General features: G+C 40.1%; 1 protein-coding gene across 1 annotated transcript; it reads right to left on the reverse strand.

Annotated features, from left to right (window-relative positions):
* Positions 1–2,713: 2,713 nt before the first annotated feature.
* On the reverse strand, positions 2,714–7,100 carry taf9 (TAF9 RNA polymerase II, TATA box binding protein (TBP)-associated factor). Its single transcript, XM_038300672.1, has 7 exons — positions 6,967–7,100; positions 5,134–5,215; positions 4,889–5,025; positions 4,672–4,806; positions 4,516–4,597; positions 4,331–4,444; positions 2,714–3,063 (listed from the first exon to the last, which is right to left on the reverse strand). The coding sequence occupies exons 1-7, from the start codon at positions 7,000–7,002 to the stop codon at positions 2,906–2,908; spliced, it is 744 nt and encodes a 247-aa protein (XP_038156600.1). The 5' UTR covers positions 7,003–7,100; the 3' UTR covers positions 2,714–2,905.
* Between the last annotated feature and the right edge of the window lie 8,708 nt (positions 7,101–15,808).

Consider the following 15,808-nt stretch of genomic DNA (forward strand, 5'->3'; position numbering starts at 1 on the left):
CATTTTATATTTACATGAACTTCATATTAGTGTCAGAGGTGGGTAGAGTACCCAAAAATTGTACTCAAGTAAGAGTAGCACCGCTCTAATATTATTTTACTCAAGTAAAAGTAAAAAACAAGTATTTAGTAAAAAGCTGGATAATAACATCAGATTTAATATTTATAAATTATGCTGGCAAACAGATTGTATGTGCAATGACTAAAGAATAAAAAAAAATAAAAAATCCTGAACATGGAAGAACAAATTTTTGTTGAAAAAAAACACTTTTATGATTTTTTTTCAACATAAAACTTAGAAAACCAGTCCCTATAATGAGAACTGTTTATATGTTAGGACAGGATAACGAACTTCCACTGTTAATATCTGTTTACTTTATGTTTACCTGATTTTGGAATAGTTCCAATTACGCACAGAGGACAGAGTCAGCAATTTTCCACAAAAGTAGGAGTAGTGATACTTTACAAGAATATAATTCAAGTAAAAGTAAGAAGTACAACACAGTAAACCTGCTCCTAAAAGTACTTTTTTTTCAAATCGTTACTCGAGTAAATGTAACCAATTACTACTCACTTTTATTAGTGTTAACAGGGTTTAGCATTTATTACAAACTGTCTGATCATAGACAAAAGTTTCCGTTTTATCCAGTGAGGGATTATTATTATTATTTTTTTTTATATATACTTCAAATATTTAAGTATTTCTTATTTTCCTTTTCTCACACAACAGTTTAAATTTTGGTTTAAAATGATACCCTCATCATCCTCATCAGAATAAAGGGAGCAGATCTGTTGCTATGGAGTTACCTGGCAACCCTGGGGCCATGGGTTGCCAGTTTGAGGAGAAACACGGTGAGCTAGATCAGCATATAAAGCTGATTCTAAAATCGTGTTCAAACTACAACAGCTCCAGATTAAAGCAGCCATGAATTGAAAGAGTTAATATTCAGTGGAAGAGATTGCTGCTAAAGGTGTGATTGCTTTAAAAGGATTTTTAATACCTGGCAAATTTATTAAAGATCAAAATGTTTTCATCCTCAGCAGAGAAGGAAGCTGACATCAGGATTGATGCTGGTGGAAGGTGAGCGAGGAGGAGAGCTTCTAGGTTAGGAAGGATTTGAAGGTCAGAAATCTTCTGGACATCAGAAGGAACCAGCAGAGTCTGAGGATAAAACTGGCTGTAGTTGATGCTCCAGGTCTCCTGGTGGTAAGCGGAAGGCAGATATCAGTAGATCCATCTCAGCGTTTCTCCTGGTCCTCATTCACAGATTATCCAAATTCACAGATTAATGCAGTTAAAATCATCTAACCCAGGGGTCTTCAAAGTTTTCCAGACCAAGGATCCCCAAACTGATCCCCAAATAAGATGGAGCAGGGACTCCCTCATTTTGTATATATTGTATGAAATTGCGTTATATCAAACAGTGGTGTCAAAAGTACACAAATTTGTTACTTGAGTAGAAGTATAGATACTGCAGTTTAAAAACACTCTGGTAAAAGTTGAAGTATCAAATTGACCTCGTTACTCAAGTAAAGGTGAAAAAGTATGTGCTCCAAAACCTTTAAAATAAACAGCCAGATGCCGCTATATGAACTGAAAACTAAATTTTTCGACCATTTTGAAAAATTCTTTAAGAAAGGGCCAAGGATGAGGGAGGTCTTGTTGGTCTCCATCTCCCAACACGCTCTCGCCTGTGTCCAACCTTTCAGACATTTCAACATCTTTTTCTGAATCCTACATTGTAGCACGGCATAGACAATTCACAGTTTGAAGAACACCTGCTTGCTTCTGATGATTTCCTTTAGCTAACCAATGAGTGTTTGCGTTATATGACTCATCCAATCACACTAGTTTTCACTAGATGTGGATGGAGCCAATGATCTGCACTGGATGGGGCACATGACGTGAAATAAATATTTAAAAGAATTAAACCGAAGCCGAGAGTAATGAGTAACGTTTGTTTTAAAAATGTAAGGAATAGAAAGTACAGATACTTGTGTGAAAATGTAATGAGTCAGAAGTAGGAAGAAAAATACGTAATAAAGTACAGATACCTAAAAAGTGTACTTAAGTAGGCTACAGTAACAAAGATTTTGTACTCCTAATATCAAACTGGTCCTATAGTCACTCTATCACATTTGGAGTAATGTAAATAAAGTAATTTCTCCCTTGGATTATTAAAGTATTTCTGATTCCTCATTGATGGGACAGGTGTTGTGAATGAAACGGTGCCCAGCTTGAAAGAGCTCCTGTGAGTCGTTGAATGTGTGCATTGATGACTGAAAGACATCTTCTGCCTCCATTTATCTGTTTACTACAGTGTGTTGAATTCATGTTAATGTGGATTTAAAGATATTTCTATTAGTGGAAAAAATTGTAGGGGGGAATATATATATATAAAAAAAAGTCTATAATCAACCAGAACTTTTGCGACCCCCTGGGGGTCGCGGACGCCCTGTTGAAGACCTCCGATCTAAGATGTTAGGGACAGGAGCAGCTGGTCACATCACAGCTCTAATGACTAACATGAAACCAGAAGAAGTCCATCTTCATCAGGTGGACGACACCAGACCTTCAGTATCAGATGAAGATCAGAGCTGCTGGACACGAGACGTTCAGGAACAGGAACCAGAAGCTGGTTCACATCGTCCCTCTAACTTAAAAAACCTTTCATTTCTGTTTGGAATCTAAGTTAAATAAAAGCGGTTCCATCTTCAACATGTCAGAAGGTTTTTATTCACAATATTCAGGTTTTATTTAAAGTTTAATGAAAATCACAACAGAGGTATGGAGCTTAGAAACGGTTCAGCTTCTACTGGGATATTCTTTGCAGGTTCCTCTGTGGTCGAAGGAACCTTCTACAGAACATCATCAGTCCACTTCAGTCCTTATTGCGATGAAGACGTCATAAAGCGTCGTAGTCATCGTCGTCTTCGTGCTTCCTCTTCAGAGAGTCTCCGCCGGTGCTCTGAGACACCATGTTGGTGGTGATGAGGATGTTCTTAGAGCCGATAAGAGACTGGTTGATGAGGACGTTGGACACGGCGGGCGTGGAAGGCGTTGCTATGGAAACACAAAGGAGTATTTCTTATAACTCTGATGTTTTGAAGCAAGATGAAATGTGGATTAAATAAGATTATTGGACAGTTAAGAATAATATTTGCTCTATAAACAGTTGTTTTATCCTTCTGCAAACCTCAAGAAGTTTTGAACCAATTGTTTAATTTCTATCCACGCGTATTTTTAATACCTTTAAAAACAGATTTTCATTTGCTGTGATGAGTCGGAGGGAATAGTTAAAAAGATATTTTTGAGCGAGAAGGTCGACCTGAAAGCTCCGCTTCTCTTATAGGTTGATATTCAGTTCAGATTTCCAAACTCTGGTGTCGGTCCCTCTGGAGGCTCTGGAAGCTGGACAGACATCAAGCTGCAGACGCTCACACGGCGTCGTTAGACCTCTTGGCGCACCTGGACTGCATGTTAATCAGACGCTCTGATGCTGAAAACACTTTTTTTTTTGTTTGTTTATTTGTTTTAACTTCTCTTGTTTTTTTTTTATGCATCTGTGTGTCGTTACTAACATCCCTCCCCTTTAATGCTAACACCTTTTAAAAGCCTAAGCAGGGACGAAGGATGCAAATTAGCCCATGGCTACAAGCCTTGGACATCGGCCACCTGTTTGGTTGCAATGTTTAATTGTACTGTCCCTGTCAAATAAACAAATAAAAAATTAAATGTCTGATCTGAACGCATCATAACTCTGAGACGAATGGAGATGTGTGGAGTTATATTATCATCATAATCATCTTCTTCTTCTTCTACAGCAAACCTGCTGTTAGTTTGTTTCTTTAAGTTAAAAATAAACTCTGTTCTTCTACTGATGAGTTTTCTAGGGAACCTTTAAGAATTTGAACAAACAGACCAGAACCTGATCTGCTGGTGACATGCTGCCCCCTGGTGGTGACCCTGTTACACTTTTCATCGTTTCTCTTTTTGGGAGTCAAAGTTTTATTCTATAGTGAGAAATTGACCAAAAATGCTCATAGAATGGCAAACTTTAGGATCTTATTTCTGAACTGGATGGATTCCTCCTGCGCTGAGACGCTCTATTGGTTTCAACAAATCTTTAGATTTTTAGGTAGTTAAACATCTTTAAGCGTCGCCTTTCCTCCTCATCAAACAGCTCTGAGAACAGCTGCTGAGGGACCTACGCCTGCTTCATCTTCATGGTCCGTCTGACCCAACGGGACAGAGGCTCTGAACCAGGATCAGAACTCCTCACTGGTTCTGTTCTACAGCATTTAGTCAGCGGGAGAAAGGAGGGGCTTACTGGGTTTGGTGGTGGCGGTCTGGGAGGCCGATGGGATCTGAACCGTGAACCTTTGACCCGTCAGAGACACTGGAGCTCCCACCTTGGTGGAGACCGACTGGACTGAAGGAGTTCCTGTGGAGCAAACATGGGTCGGTTAATGTGGTCTAAACCGGCTGCATGACGGCGCCGCTGGAGGAACTCACCCAGAGTGGGAGTGCTCGGCCTGCTGGAGACGGCGCCGACGCTGATGCGAGGAACCGTTATCCTGCCAGCGGACGAAGACACCTGGAGACGAGAGCAGATGAAGGTCAGAGGATGAGGGCTGCTGCATAATGAGGGTGAGGAAGAGGAGCCTACACCTTCTTCTGGATGGACTTCAGTCGGTAGTTTGGCGCCGTCAGACAGTACCGGTCCGGAGGAAGTCTGGGCCCGGTGTAGGGCTTGATGAGAGGAAGGGGAGTCTGGTTCTTCTGTCGCGCCACCTCCAGCAAGAACTGAACACAGAGCAGAAGGTCTTCATCAGACCGGGGGGGACAGGAGAAGTCCTGCAGGTCCAAACCAGGAGGAGGAGCTTACATCACGTGGAGGAGGGGAGGTGAAGGACTGGTCCATGCGGCACTGGATGGCCAGCTTGATGTCGTCTGCGTCAACGTTGGACTTCTTGGCGTGCGTGGCGTAGATTTTAGCGTCTTCTATGATGGTCGTCACGTATCCTGAAGACGCAGCAGAGCAGGACAACTAAGACAGCAGAACCTGGAAGCACTTTGGATCCATCAGAGTTTCACTAGGAGAATCCACCAGAAAACCTGAGCAGGACTTACTGTAGGTGAACTCCAGCATCTGGTTGATGACCCGGGGCTCGTACTCAGTGACACCCATGTCCTTCAGGATCTGCATCATCACCTGGAACAGGGTCAGAACAGCATCAACAGTTCTGTCCTGCAGGAGGAGAGCATCTAACACCGACATCCAAATTAACGACCCTCGTTAGGCAGCTAAGCTGCATCGAATGACGGCGTCAGAGGAAGACCAATAGAAGACTCCCTTGTTTCCAGGTTTGCAGCCATGAGGGGCGGGGCATGAACATGGCCTTGTTCTCGTAGCGTTCACCATGTTTGGTGGTGCTTTATAGGCAGTGCCGTGCCAAGATGTTTATTTCACCAGAATTTGTATCCCCTCCCAGGGAGCACGCACAGAGTTCACGCCACCGATCGCCGGATTGGTGACATATTTCCGCCCTAAGGCGCAAAAATGTTAGCTCCTCTGCAATACAGAGGTATAGAAGAGCTGTGAGAGCACCAAAGCTATGCCCTGAGGTGACAGAAACTGTCCTCACATTTGCTGTGCGAATTATTGATGGGCCGAGTCGTGGAGGGGGAAGCAAACTTATCAAGAGAAGCTGGAGGTGAAACCGTTTGGACCTGCTCAGCCGAACATGAAGATTAATTAGCAGTCCAAAGACAGAGGGAGACGATGACTCTGTCTTTTTGGCTTGACTAACTGCATGCAGCGAGGCTAATGCTTTGTTCTGCTGCCTTAACTGCCTGCCTTCTTTTTCAAACGTCAGGATCTGACCCAGCATGGATAAAGACAGACAGGACTGATTTAAAGCACTTTTTAGAAAAGCCAAAGAAGAATAAACAATCTGGGATTCACATGAAAAATAATATAATATAGTGTACTTTTTCTAGATGTTTGTTAATTACCATAGTTGCGCTTAAACAAACACAGTTTTTCTCTATTAAAAGAATATTAAGCTGAGTAATAGCTTCTCCATTATTAAACTGGTAGATTATTTTTAGGTTTGTTACACCATATTGGAGCATTTAAAACACTGATTTTCCTTCACAAAGCCTCAGAAGGGCAAGATCTGTGTACAGAAAGTAAACCTGTACATGAAATTATGTTTTGTTTTTATAAAGTGTTTTTATTTTACTTTTTATTGGTTTTTGGTACATCTGGCCACTGTTTTTCACCAGTTTGAGGAAGAAAAGGTGACAGAAAACTGAGGAGCAGAGTCAGATCCATCAAACCCTCTGGAAACGTGATTTGCTTTGGTTTCTTTGGAACAAGTTCTGGTTCTGGATGAAACAGTGATTATTCAAAGAGCAGAGACCCTGAGAACAGGCAGCTGATGCTGGACATTTACAACCATCATCCTCAGGGCTCCTCTATGCTAAATGCTCAAACCTGCTCCTCTGCTCTGATCATTTTTCATTTATCTGGTTTTCCAGAAACCATAAAAACATCAAGAACTTTAAACTTTATTTCAATGAGATGGAAAAAACTAACTAAAAAATTTACTCAGAATTAAAACATTTCTAAACTCTTTACAATTGCCGACAGGTGATTAAAGTTGAGCTATTATTGTCTCTATTATCACCTTCCTGTCTAAGGATTTTAACCTATTGCATTAAATCATTTTTTATTTGGATATTAATCCTTTTTTAAAGCTGCCGTTGGTTAGAGGCCCATGTTTGATTCATTGCGGAAGCTAAAAACAGCGCGGAGCTAAATGCTAACGGCTAAGCTAAAAGCTAAACAGCGACTCCGTTCCTTCTAAGCTTGTTTTAAGCAAAAATTTCGTCTTATCCAGTAGCTTTCGGAGTTCAGCCAAATAAAACATTTTGATCAGATGTGTTCTTTAAAGTTACCTGAGCATCTTTGGGGATAGTTTTCGGAGCAGACATCTTAACGCCTACTGCTTCTGCTGCTCCGCAAACAACAACAACAGAAACGGAAACAGGGTGAGGTGCTGCCACCTACCGGTAGGAAGGTGAAGGTGAACAATCTGCCCCCAGTGGTAAGGAGGCTGAAATGAACACGATGTTTAAAAGATCTAATCAATAATTGAATCGAATCTTTTTTTAGATAATTTAACAAAGCTTTAGAGCGACCAGTTGTTGGATTCCTCTATAATAATTTAATAATTATTATGTCCAAAGGCTGTTATGTTAACTAGGTGTCTCATTACATTTTGTTTCTCTTATAAAATATGCTCAGTAGTTTAATCTCCTCCACAATAATCACATTTCTTTATGTTTTTTCCTGTGATAAAAATGTGTGTCCAAAGCTGTGATGTTTCCTTCCTCCTCTTCAAAAACTCTTTGAAACTCCTGCTTTCATCTGAATCATTTTAAACCATCTTATGCAATATTTCTTTCCATCACGTCTTTCTTTATAATGATCTTTTACTGTTTTCTGTTCAGCTGAATCTGATTTTTCTACTTAAATAAAAACAAAAGAATAAAAAAACTAGTTTCTAACTTTGGAAGTTTGTCTGATTTAATGTCCTTGTAAAGTTATTTTAACTTTTATATTCTAAGCAGTGTTTTCTGTTTGCTTTAATATTTTTTCTCTTTGTTTTGTTACTGATTTTTGTTTAACTGGAATCTGAATGAGTTATTAATCTGAGAAGCCTATTTTCTTTATTCTATTGCAGAACGTTTCCACCATTTCAGGCTCAGCGTTAATGACCTAATCTGCTGTTTTTTAATGTGTCTGTAAATATTTAACAATTTATTCCTTTTTCTGTGAGTATGAGAAGCCTATCTGATACTATTTGGGTTGGACAGTTTTATTTTGGGCCTTTTTAGATTTAAAGCTGATTTAACTGATCCTCCATCTTAAGGAGATTATCTAGTTTCTACCAACAAAGATCCAGGAAATCTTCAAAACTGTCAGATGTTTTCATAGCCTGACTTTAAATTATATTCAGTGATTCAGGTTCAGAGATATACAAACTGAATCTGTTTTGATGGGATCCATCCTGTGTTGATGGTGAAGTGACTTCCTGTCTGCTTTCCAGTCTCTCCCACTTTTACATCACTTTTCACCTTTATCAGTGAATTGTTCAGAATCAGGCCTCCTGCCTGCAGTTCCTAAACCGAGAGTCAAACTGTTAGGATTTTTAAAAATCAATTTCAAAAAGGATTTTATGTCACAATTTGATTGTTTTATATTTACTTGATTTTATTGTATTTTCTATTTTTTTCATCTTATACAAATTTAATTGTTTTTATTATGTTTTATCTTATCCCGATTTAGCTTTTGGTCTCACTTAGTCTGTTTAACAACTTCCCCAAATAAACTTTATTGGTTCATTTCTGTGAGTATTTATCATCAAATTAGATCCAAAGAAGCTCAAATCATTTTACTTTTTCTATTTTTCTATCAATATAACCTGACTTTATGGTCATTAATAATATTTTACTTAAGAAAAGATAAGATGATCTTTTTTATTAAATCCTGCAAATTTCAGATCCTTTTATTTCCTCCCCAGCTAGGTTATATTTCCTTTTATATTTTTTTAAACATAAATTCTAAATTTTCCCTGGTTTTTCACAAAGGGTCGTCATCATCAGTCAAAGTCTTAATCCACATTTTATTGTCAGATGTGTTGTTTGAATGGTACAACTAAAATGTGACAAAAGGAATAACTTAATAAGTCAGAAAAAATGAAATAAGCAAAAGTAATAAAACAATATTTGAAACAAGAGATTAGAACTTTATAAATGAATAATATAATAAAGCATAAATATAGAAAAATGTTACCACTGAAAATGCTGGGGAAATATATTTATATCTAATAAACAGCATTTTTAAGTTTATTTAAATGAAGGGAGAGTCAAACTGGGTCCTTTTTAAACATAAACTTAAAGACTTTTTATTGAGAGGTCAGACATGTGAACATTAATAATCTAACTGACCTGATCTTGTATCTGTGATGCTTTAGTGTGTAATTTTTTTCTGTTGTTTCTTGTGTACAGTCACTGTGTTTTGTGTAAAAGCCTAACTGGGGACAGGCATTGAGAATTAGCCTTGGCTAAAATGTTGTAGTGTGTGACATGATTCATGAAACATACTTGTCCCTATCAAACAAACGAATAAAAAAAAATCACAAGATACCAACAATTATCATTAGTATTATTATACTATTATTACTAGATGTCATTATATTCAAATGCATAATTTTTATTTTTTCATATTCTGTTGATGATGATCAAACTGTAGAGTTTGGTTCCAGCTTTCAGGAACATCTGTCTGAGATTTTGGCTCTGTCAGTTTTTTGTTGACCTTTATTTGTTTTTCAGAAATGAAAATGTTTTGAAGTTTGCTACTTTAGACCCAAAAGACTCCAAATACAGACTCCAAATAAAATGTTTTCCAAAAGAGGGAAACATTGAAACCTGAAGCTTTTTTGGTCAAATTACTGAGAAGCCTGCAGGTGATGCTGAGCAGCCTGCAGGGGGCGCTGCAAGCCAGCGAACGTCATGACAAGAAGTCTCTGCGTTTTCTCACGTTTCGGTCACCTGAGTTATAAATCCTTTAAAAATCTCCTACTGAGGAAATTCAAACTTCCTGACCTAATCTCCTAATGAATAATCAATATAACATTAATCAATAGATGATCAATAAAACATAAATAAACGATCAATAGATGATCACTAAGAAATAAATGATCATAAAATCACCAATAAATCATCAATAAAAAATAAATAAATTAGCATAAGATGATCAATAGATGGTCTATAGATTATTGATAAATGATCCTTAAATGATCAAGAGATGATTAATTACAAATAAATTATCATAACATTATCAATAGAGGGTCAATAAAAAGAAATAAATAAATGATCATTAGATTATGAATAAATGATCAATAAAAATAAATAAATGGTCAAAAGGAGATCAATAGATGTTCCTCTCAGAGTGGATCCATGTCTTGCTGTCTGCTTGGGATCAGAGGAACCTTAATAAACGGATCGGCTCTTCGGGCTGAGAACATAGAGCTCCTCTTTGTTCCTCAGAGAACCAGGAGAACCTCTGCAGTAGAACGGACCCAAACCTTCAGCAGTAGTAGAACCATTAGACAGGTTCAGAGTATTCTGAGTTCCACAGGGGCCAACCTCAGTGGACCTCCTGATCCATAAAAACATCGGGTCAGAACCTGGATCTGATTTGGGGAAAGAAAAAAAAAAAGCATAAATATTAAAATAGAAAGAAAAATCACCTGCTGAGGAAACCTGTCCTCTCTCATCCACTCCAACTCGGATGTTCTCCTTTTGCTGTAGAACCAGAACTTCTGCAGCCCAGATGCTCCTGCAGGAGACAGGGGCCTCTGTATGTGGGCCCCTACGTTATGGAACGGCCCCCTTCTCTAACTCACTGGTCTTCATCCAGTTGAGGTCAGATTCACCTTGAGACGTTTTATCGTTTCTCTGAGATGTTTGAATGGTCCTGAACCTGAGTGTCTCCTCACAGACGGCCTCTTCAGCAACACGCTGGTATCTGCTGACCACACTTTCGTCACTCGTCCAGATCTTCATCTCAGAATGTTCTTCAGAAGGTTCTACTTCGTAATCATGTCCACCGACCTGAGATCAACACGCGGCACAAAAACCCAGAAATGGAACCACTAACCCAGGTTCTGTTCCTGTGGTTCTGGAGGTTGTGTTTCTGTGGGTCTGGAGGTTCTGTTCCTGTGGGTCTAGAGGTTCTGTTCTGGAGCTCAACAAACCCCAGAAATCAGCATCACCAAGCAGGGCTTGCTGTGTGGAAACCAGATGTTCTACAGATGTTGATAGATTATTTATCTTCAGGTTTTTCCTTTAAATCTGGTTCCCTGATGATGATGATGATGATGATGATGATGATGATGATGATGATGATGATGATGATGATGATGATGAAAAGGCGATTCTCCTAATAAATAAATAAACTTGACCAGTTAGATGTAGATGATCATGGGGGAAGAACTTCCATACTGGTTGAATTGGATCAGAACCGTATGGGTTGGTTTTGGACCTTATAAAGCTGAAGGTTCTGTTCCTAGAGCCACGTCTCTAAATGCTGGAATAAAAATTTTTCAAGTAGAAGAAGAAGAAAAGTGTTGTGACAAAGGAGGAACTTCCTTTTTGGTTCTAGATGATGTCACTGAACAACAACATCTCACCAATCAGTACTTTATGCTCCAAACTGACCCTCTGGGTCTGCAGGATCACGTGACATTAGAGGTCATGACCCTGAGGTCAGCGAGAAAACTCACACCTCTGCTTCTGAGATGCTAATTCCTTAAAGCATGCTAATGGTTGGTTGGGGTTTACCCAGAATGCACCTGGGATTCAGCATGAAATTTGTTGCCATGAGGAAGGGAAGCAGCAGAGAGTCATTGTTCTGGCTATTCCAGGCACGGTGGAGGAGGTTTATGATGTGGGAATGTTCTGAGGCCACAAGACCTGCAGAATTTTTCAACCAGAGGATTCTAGAGTCCAAACATAAGAGGTTCTGATGGTTGCTGGACCAATGGATGGCCATGGGTTCTGGTTCTGGTTCTGGTTCTGCAGGTGGAGCCGCAGCGCTGAGGGTTCTCCAGCTGACCTGCTTCCTGATGAAGTCATTCATCAACTCCTGCTGCTGTTTGCCCGCAGCGTTTATTGGCACCAAGCAGGTCATAAACCCATGAGAACCAGAACACCTCCTCCTCTGTGAGCTTCAGAATCATTAACCTTTATGACCGACAGCTCCTCCTGATCCGCCCGTAAAGAACCACCTTTCTCCTGTGGAGGGAACCGGGCCCACTGGATCAGAACCAGGTCCCTCATTGGGAGGAAGGTCCACAGGCTTCTACCTTCATCATCCAGAGGTTCTACATCAGGCCTGTTTGCGGACAGAGTCCCTGGGGTCCCTGGGGTCCAGCGTAGTAACGCTATGTAAAAGTGATCATGATGATTTGGTTCTGGAAGAAAATTCAGGAGAACTTTCACTGGAAGCTTAAATTAATTAACTACACCAAGAACCCAGTTCAGAACTCTAACCAGTAGTCTGGTACTGATTCAGTTCAGGTTCTTCCTGGTTGGTTTCAGTGGTTCTGTTTACCAGAACCGGCTGGCTGTCCCCCAGATGGACCCGTCTAATGTTGCTTAGAAGGTTTGAAGATGAGAAGAGAACGATGTTCTGAGTGCTGGTCAGGCCTTAGAACCTTTAGAACCTTAGAAGACAGATAAAACAGCCTCTGAACTGGGCTCTCCAGAACCAAACAGCTGCAGTAATTTATAGTTTCCTGCTTCTGTTCCTCCTCCCCTCAGTTCTCCATGTTCTGGGTCGATTTCAGCACCAAACTCAGAAGAACCAGACCAAGGAGCACAGAAGGTAAACGAATTCTGAATGATCCGAATCAGGAGAACCCAACCCGACAGCCCAGTACCCGGCCCAGACCAGATGTTACTGGGTCAACATCATGTTTATTTTCTGATGTTCTGACCCAGAAGTGGAACAATGAAGAGGCCCATTAGAGGTTCTGAGGGGTGCCATGGGTCCAGATCAGCTAATCTGGCTTTAGGTTAGCAGAACCACCCAGGATTCTTCCAGCAGGCTGGGTCAGAACTTCCTGCCCCAACGGGGTCAGAATGAGGACAGCAGCATTACGACAGGTGATGAACCCAGATGTCAGGAAGCCTTCTACCTGCTCTGGTTAAACATTGACGGCGTTTAACAGCCTGCGGGTCGGAGAGGAAGAACAGAACCTGAACAGATAGAAAACAGCACAGACCCAGTTCATCTAGAGCTGGGGAACAACGCTGAGGGAGGGTCCAGAGAGGTGGAACCGGACCCTCTGCCTGAGCCGCCAGCATGCCAAGGGTTTAATCCAAGGTCCAACTCAGGTTCAGGTGTTCTGATCTATCTGGTCTGGTTCTGTCAAAGAAGAAGAAGCGTTGAACTGGTTTGAGGCCTGAACTTGAGAAGAATCAGGAATCTGCAAAGTGTTGAAACTTCCGCCATTATCAGCAGGACGAAGGTTAATGAGGTCGAAAGGTGAAAGGAGGCGGCGCCACGCTGAGCTGCAGGAAAACCCAGGTGGAAAGGTGAAGGGGGCGGAGCCACGCTGAGCAGCAGGTAAACCACAGTTATGGAGGGAAACAGCCTCAGATTTTCGCATCGTCATTAGAAACTGGACTGGACCTTGAGGTTCAAAATAAAGCTTGATGTTCGATCAAGCAGAACCGGGTCGAGCTTGTCCTTCTCAAAGATGTTTGTCCTGTGCTGATCTGGACAGTTGGGTCATCTGCTGCAGGAAGCGGTTCTGATGATGAAGACAGTTTATGATGACCCGTTCTGCAGAACCTCTGTGCTCTTCAGTTGAACTTAGACGTTTCGACGCGAACGTTCCTCAGGATCCAAAGTCAACCCAAACTGCTCCTGCCAGAGTTCTGGCCAGCACCAGGAAATGGGTCATATCAGAACCAGAACACCATCATGTTAGTCAGCCAGGCCTCAACACATACAGAACCTCACGGTCTGTTGCTGAACCTGTTTCTGAGCTGTGGGTTCGGTCTGGCCCAGTTAGACCTCAGGTACCCAGAGACCCAATTACTCCTAGTCCCCAGAACCGGAGAGGCAGCATTTTGTTTCTGAGCTCATAGAGTCTGGAGCAAACAGTCTGAGACTCCGGAATGTTCAGAACCTATAGGGTTCCTTCAGATGTGGGCTTTGTTCTGATGGTTCTGTTGTTCCTCAGTTTGTTCTCAGCTTTGATCCAAAATTCTGCTTCTCCTGCAAAATCATTCAGTTTCTTTCCAGAAGTTCCTCCATGTTGGATCCAACCATCCATCCTCCTCAGCAGACCAACCTGTAGGTCGTAGTAGATATGATGGTCCTGAAGGTGGCGCCGTAAGGCAGCCACTGAAGGACACTACTGACCAAGGAGGACATGTGGAGCTTGGAGCTGTTGGTGACCTAGCAACACATGGGGGAGGGGTTCGGTTGGACTCTTCTAAGGTTCTGGCCTGGAGTCAGATGGATGTTGGTGAAATCAGCTCCAACTGTTCTACACTTCGGACCCAAAGTGGTTCTTCTCAAACCATCATGGCAGCTAAAACAGAACCCTTATATCCCAGTACCAACGGGTCCACATGATGGCTCCGTATCTAAAACTGAAAAGTTCTGATCATTCAGGGATTATGATCAGATGAGGGAAGCAGAACCAACTTTCTAAAGCCCATTTTAGTTCTGCCTGCTGTGGCTCCTTGGTTCCGGTCCAGTTTGGAGGCACCGAGGAGGAACAGAGAAGCTGCTGCTTTCAGGTCCGAGCTTCTCTTATTTACTCTGCTTTATGGCTCCTGATGTTCCCCCACCGCCACTGCAGCTTCCTGTTTCCCACGGCAACAGCAGAATAGAACAGAATAGAATATAAAAAAAAAAAGAATAGAACGTTCTTGTATTGAGGCGTCGTCTCAGCACCAAAGTGAAGACTTTAGAACCTGGGCCAGGTTCTACAGAAGGACAAATTATCCAGCTATGGAAAAACACTGACCAGAACCCAGAGACCTGAAACATGGCAGGTTCCGTCAGGTCCATGTCCCTCTGAGGAACTGGTTTCAGTTCAGAGGTTCTGCTCTTTAGTGGATCTTAAAATGATTCTTAGAAAATTCATCAAGAACCAATAATAATCCTAAAACCAGGAAGGACATAAAATAAATATTTTTCAGCCAAAAGTCATGAACGAAATTATTGAAATATTGAAAATTAAAAAATTTATTATAGTGAAATGAAATTAATTAAATGCTTAATTATAACATAAATTGATAATAAAACAAAACAAGTTCTGAATTGTTCACTTAGAATAAATGTAACTAAAGTAACTATGTTAATTTTGCACCAAATTTAAGAGGTAAAAATGTTAAAAATATTGTTTTGTAAATTAAATAATTCTAAAGTAAAATGTAGTTTATTATTATTTTGTTTTTTCTTGAAGTAAATGGTTTTTAATTTTTTATCAAAGTTTCAAATATTAAAAATCCAAATTTGTATTTTACTTTAAATGTAGTTTTTATTTTTAACTTATTTTAAGCATTTTTTAATAAAACAGTTTGAAGTTTTAATTTTTATCAGGATCTAAAAATGATTATTGTTGTTGAAATAATTTATTGAAATAACAACAATAATAAAATATACCTTTCATCTTAATTAACATGTAAGAAGTGTTTTATAATTATTATAGATTTTCTAACTTTTATTTTATTAATATTCTTATGATTTTTAAAATGACATTTTTCTAATTATTCTAATTATTTTTCAATTCTATTATTATTTTTTCTATTATTATTATTATATTTATTGTCTTAAAGTGAGAAAATCTACATTAATATTACATTAATATAATAATGTATTTATTGTTATTAATAATAGGCTGTAAATTAGGAGCAAATTTGAAACAACCTTTTCCTGCAATAGTAAATCCATAGAGAGCAATAATTGTTGTATAATATCCATGTTTAATAAAGAAAAGTGTGTGACGGCAGTAAAGTGAAGATAACAGGTAGATGATGATGAGGAAGATGATGAGGAGTTAATTGGGAGCTGATAACAGAGAGTCTGACGGAGCTAAACGAGGCTGAGGAGGCCAGAACCGGCCGGGTCCATAAAGCTCTCAGACAGGAACCGGGCCTCCTGCTCTCATCTCCCCGTCCGGTCCTGGGTCTGATGTGGCCTTTAATG

Source organism: Cyprinodon tularosa, unplaced genomic scaffold, assembly GCF_016077235.1.
Source record: "Cyprinodon tularosa strain WSP-4 unplaced genomic scaffold, ASM1607723v1 ctg453, whole genome shotgun sequence".
In the NCBI taxonomy this organism is placed as follows: Eukaryota; Metazoa; Chordata; class Actinopteri; order Cyprinodontiformes; family Cyprinodontidae; genus Cyprinodon; species Cyprinodon tularosa.

What these genes read in the sequence shown, in the direction of transcription:
- taf9 (XM_038300672.1), bottom strand. Translation starts at nt 7,002, where the DNA reads ATGTCTGCTCCGAAAACTATCCCCAAAGATGCTCAG. An exon ending in TGAAGTCCATCCAGAAGAAG is followed by an intron (nt 4,598 to 4,671) that starts GTGTAGGCTCCT and finishes TCTCGTCTCCAG; the next exon opens with GTGTCTTCGTCCGCTGGCAG. An exon ending in GACCGCCACCACCAAACCCA is followed by an intron (nt 3,064 to 4,330) that starts GTAAGCCCCTCC and finishes GTGTTTCCATAG; the next exon opens with CAACGCCTTCCACGCCCGCC.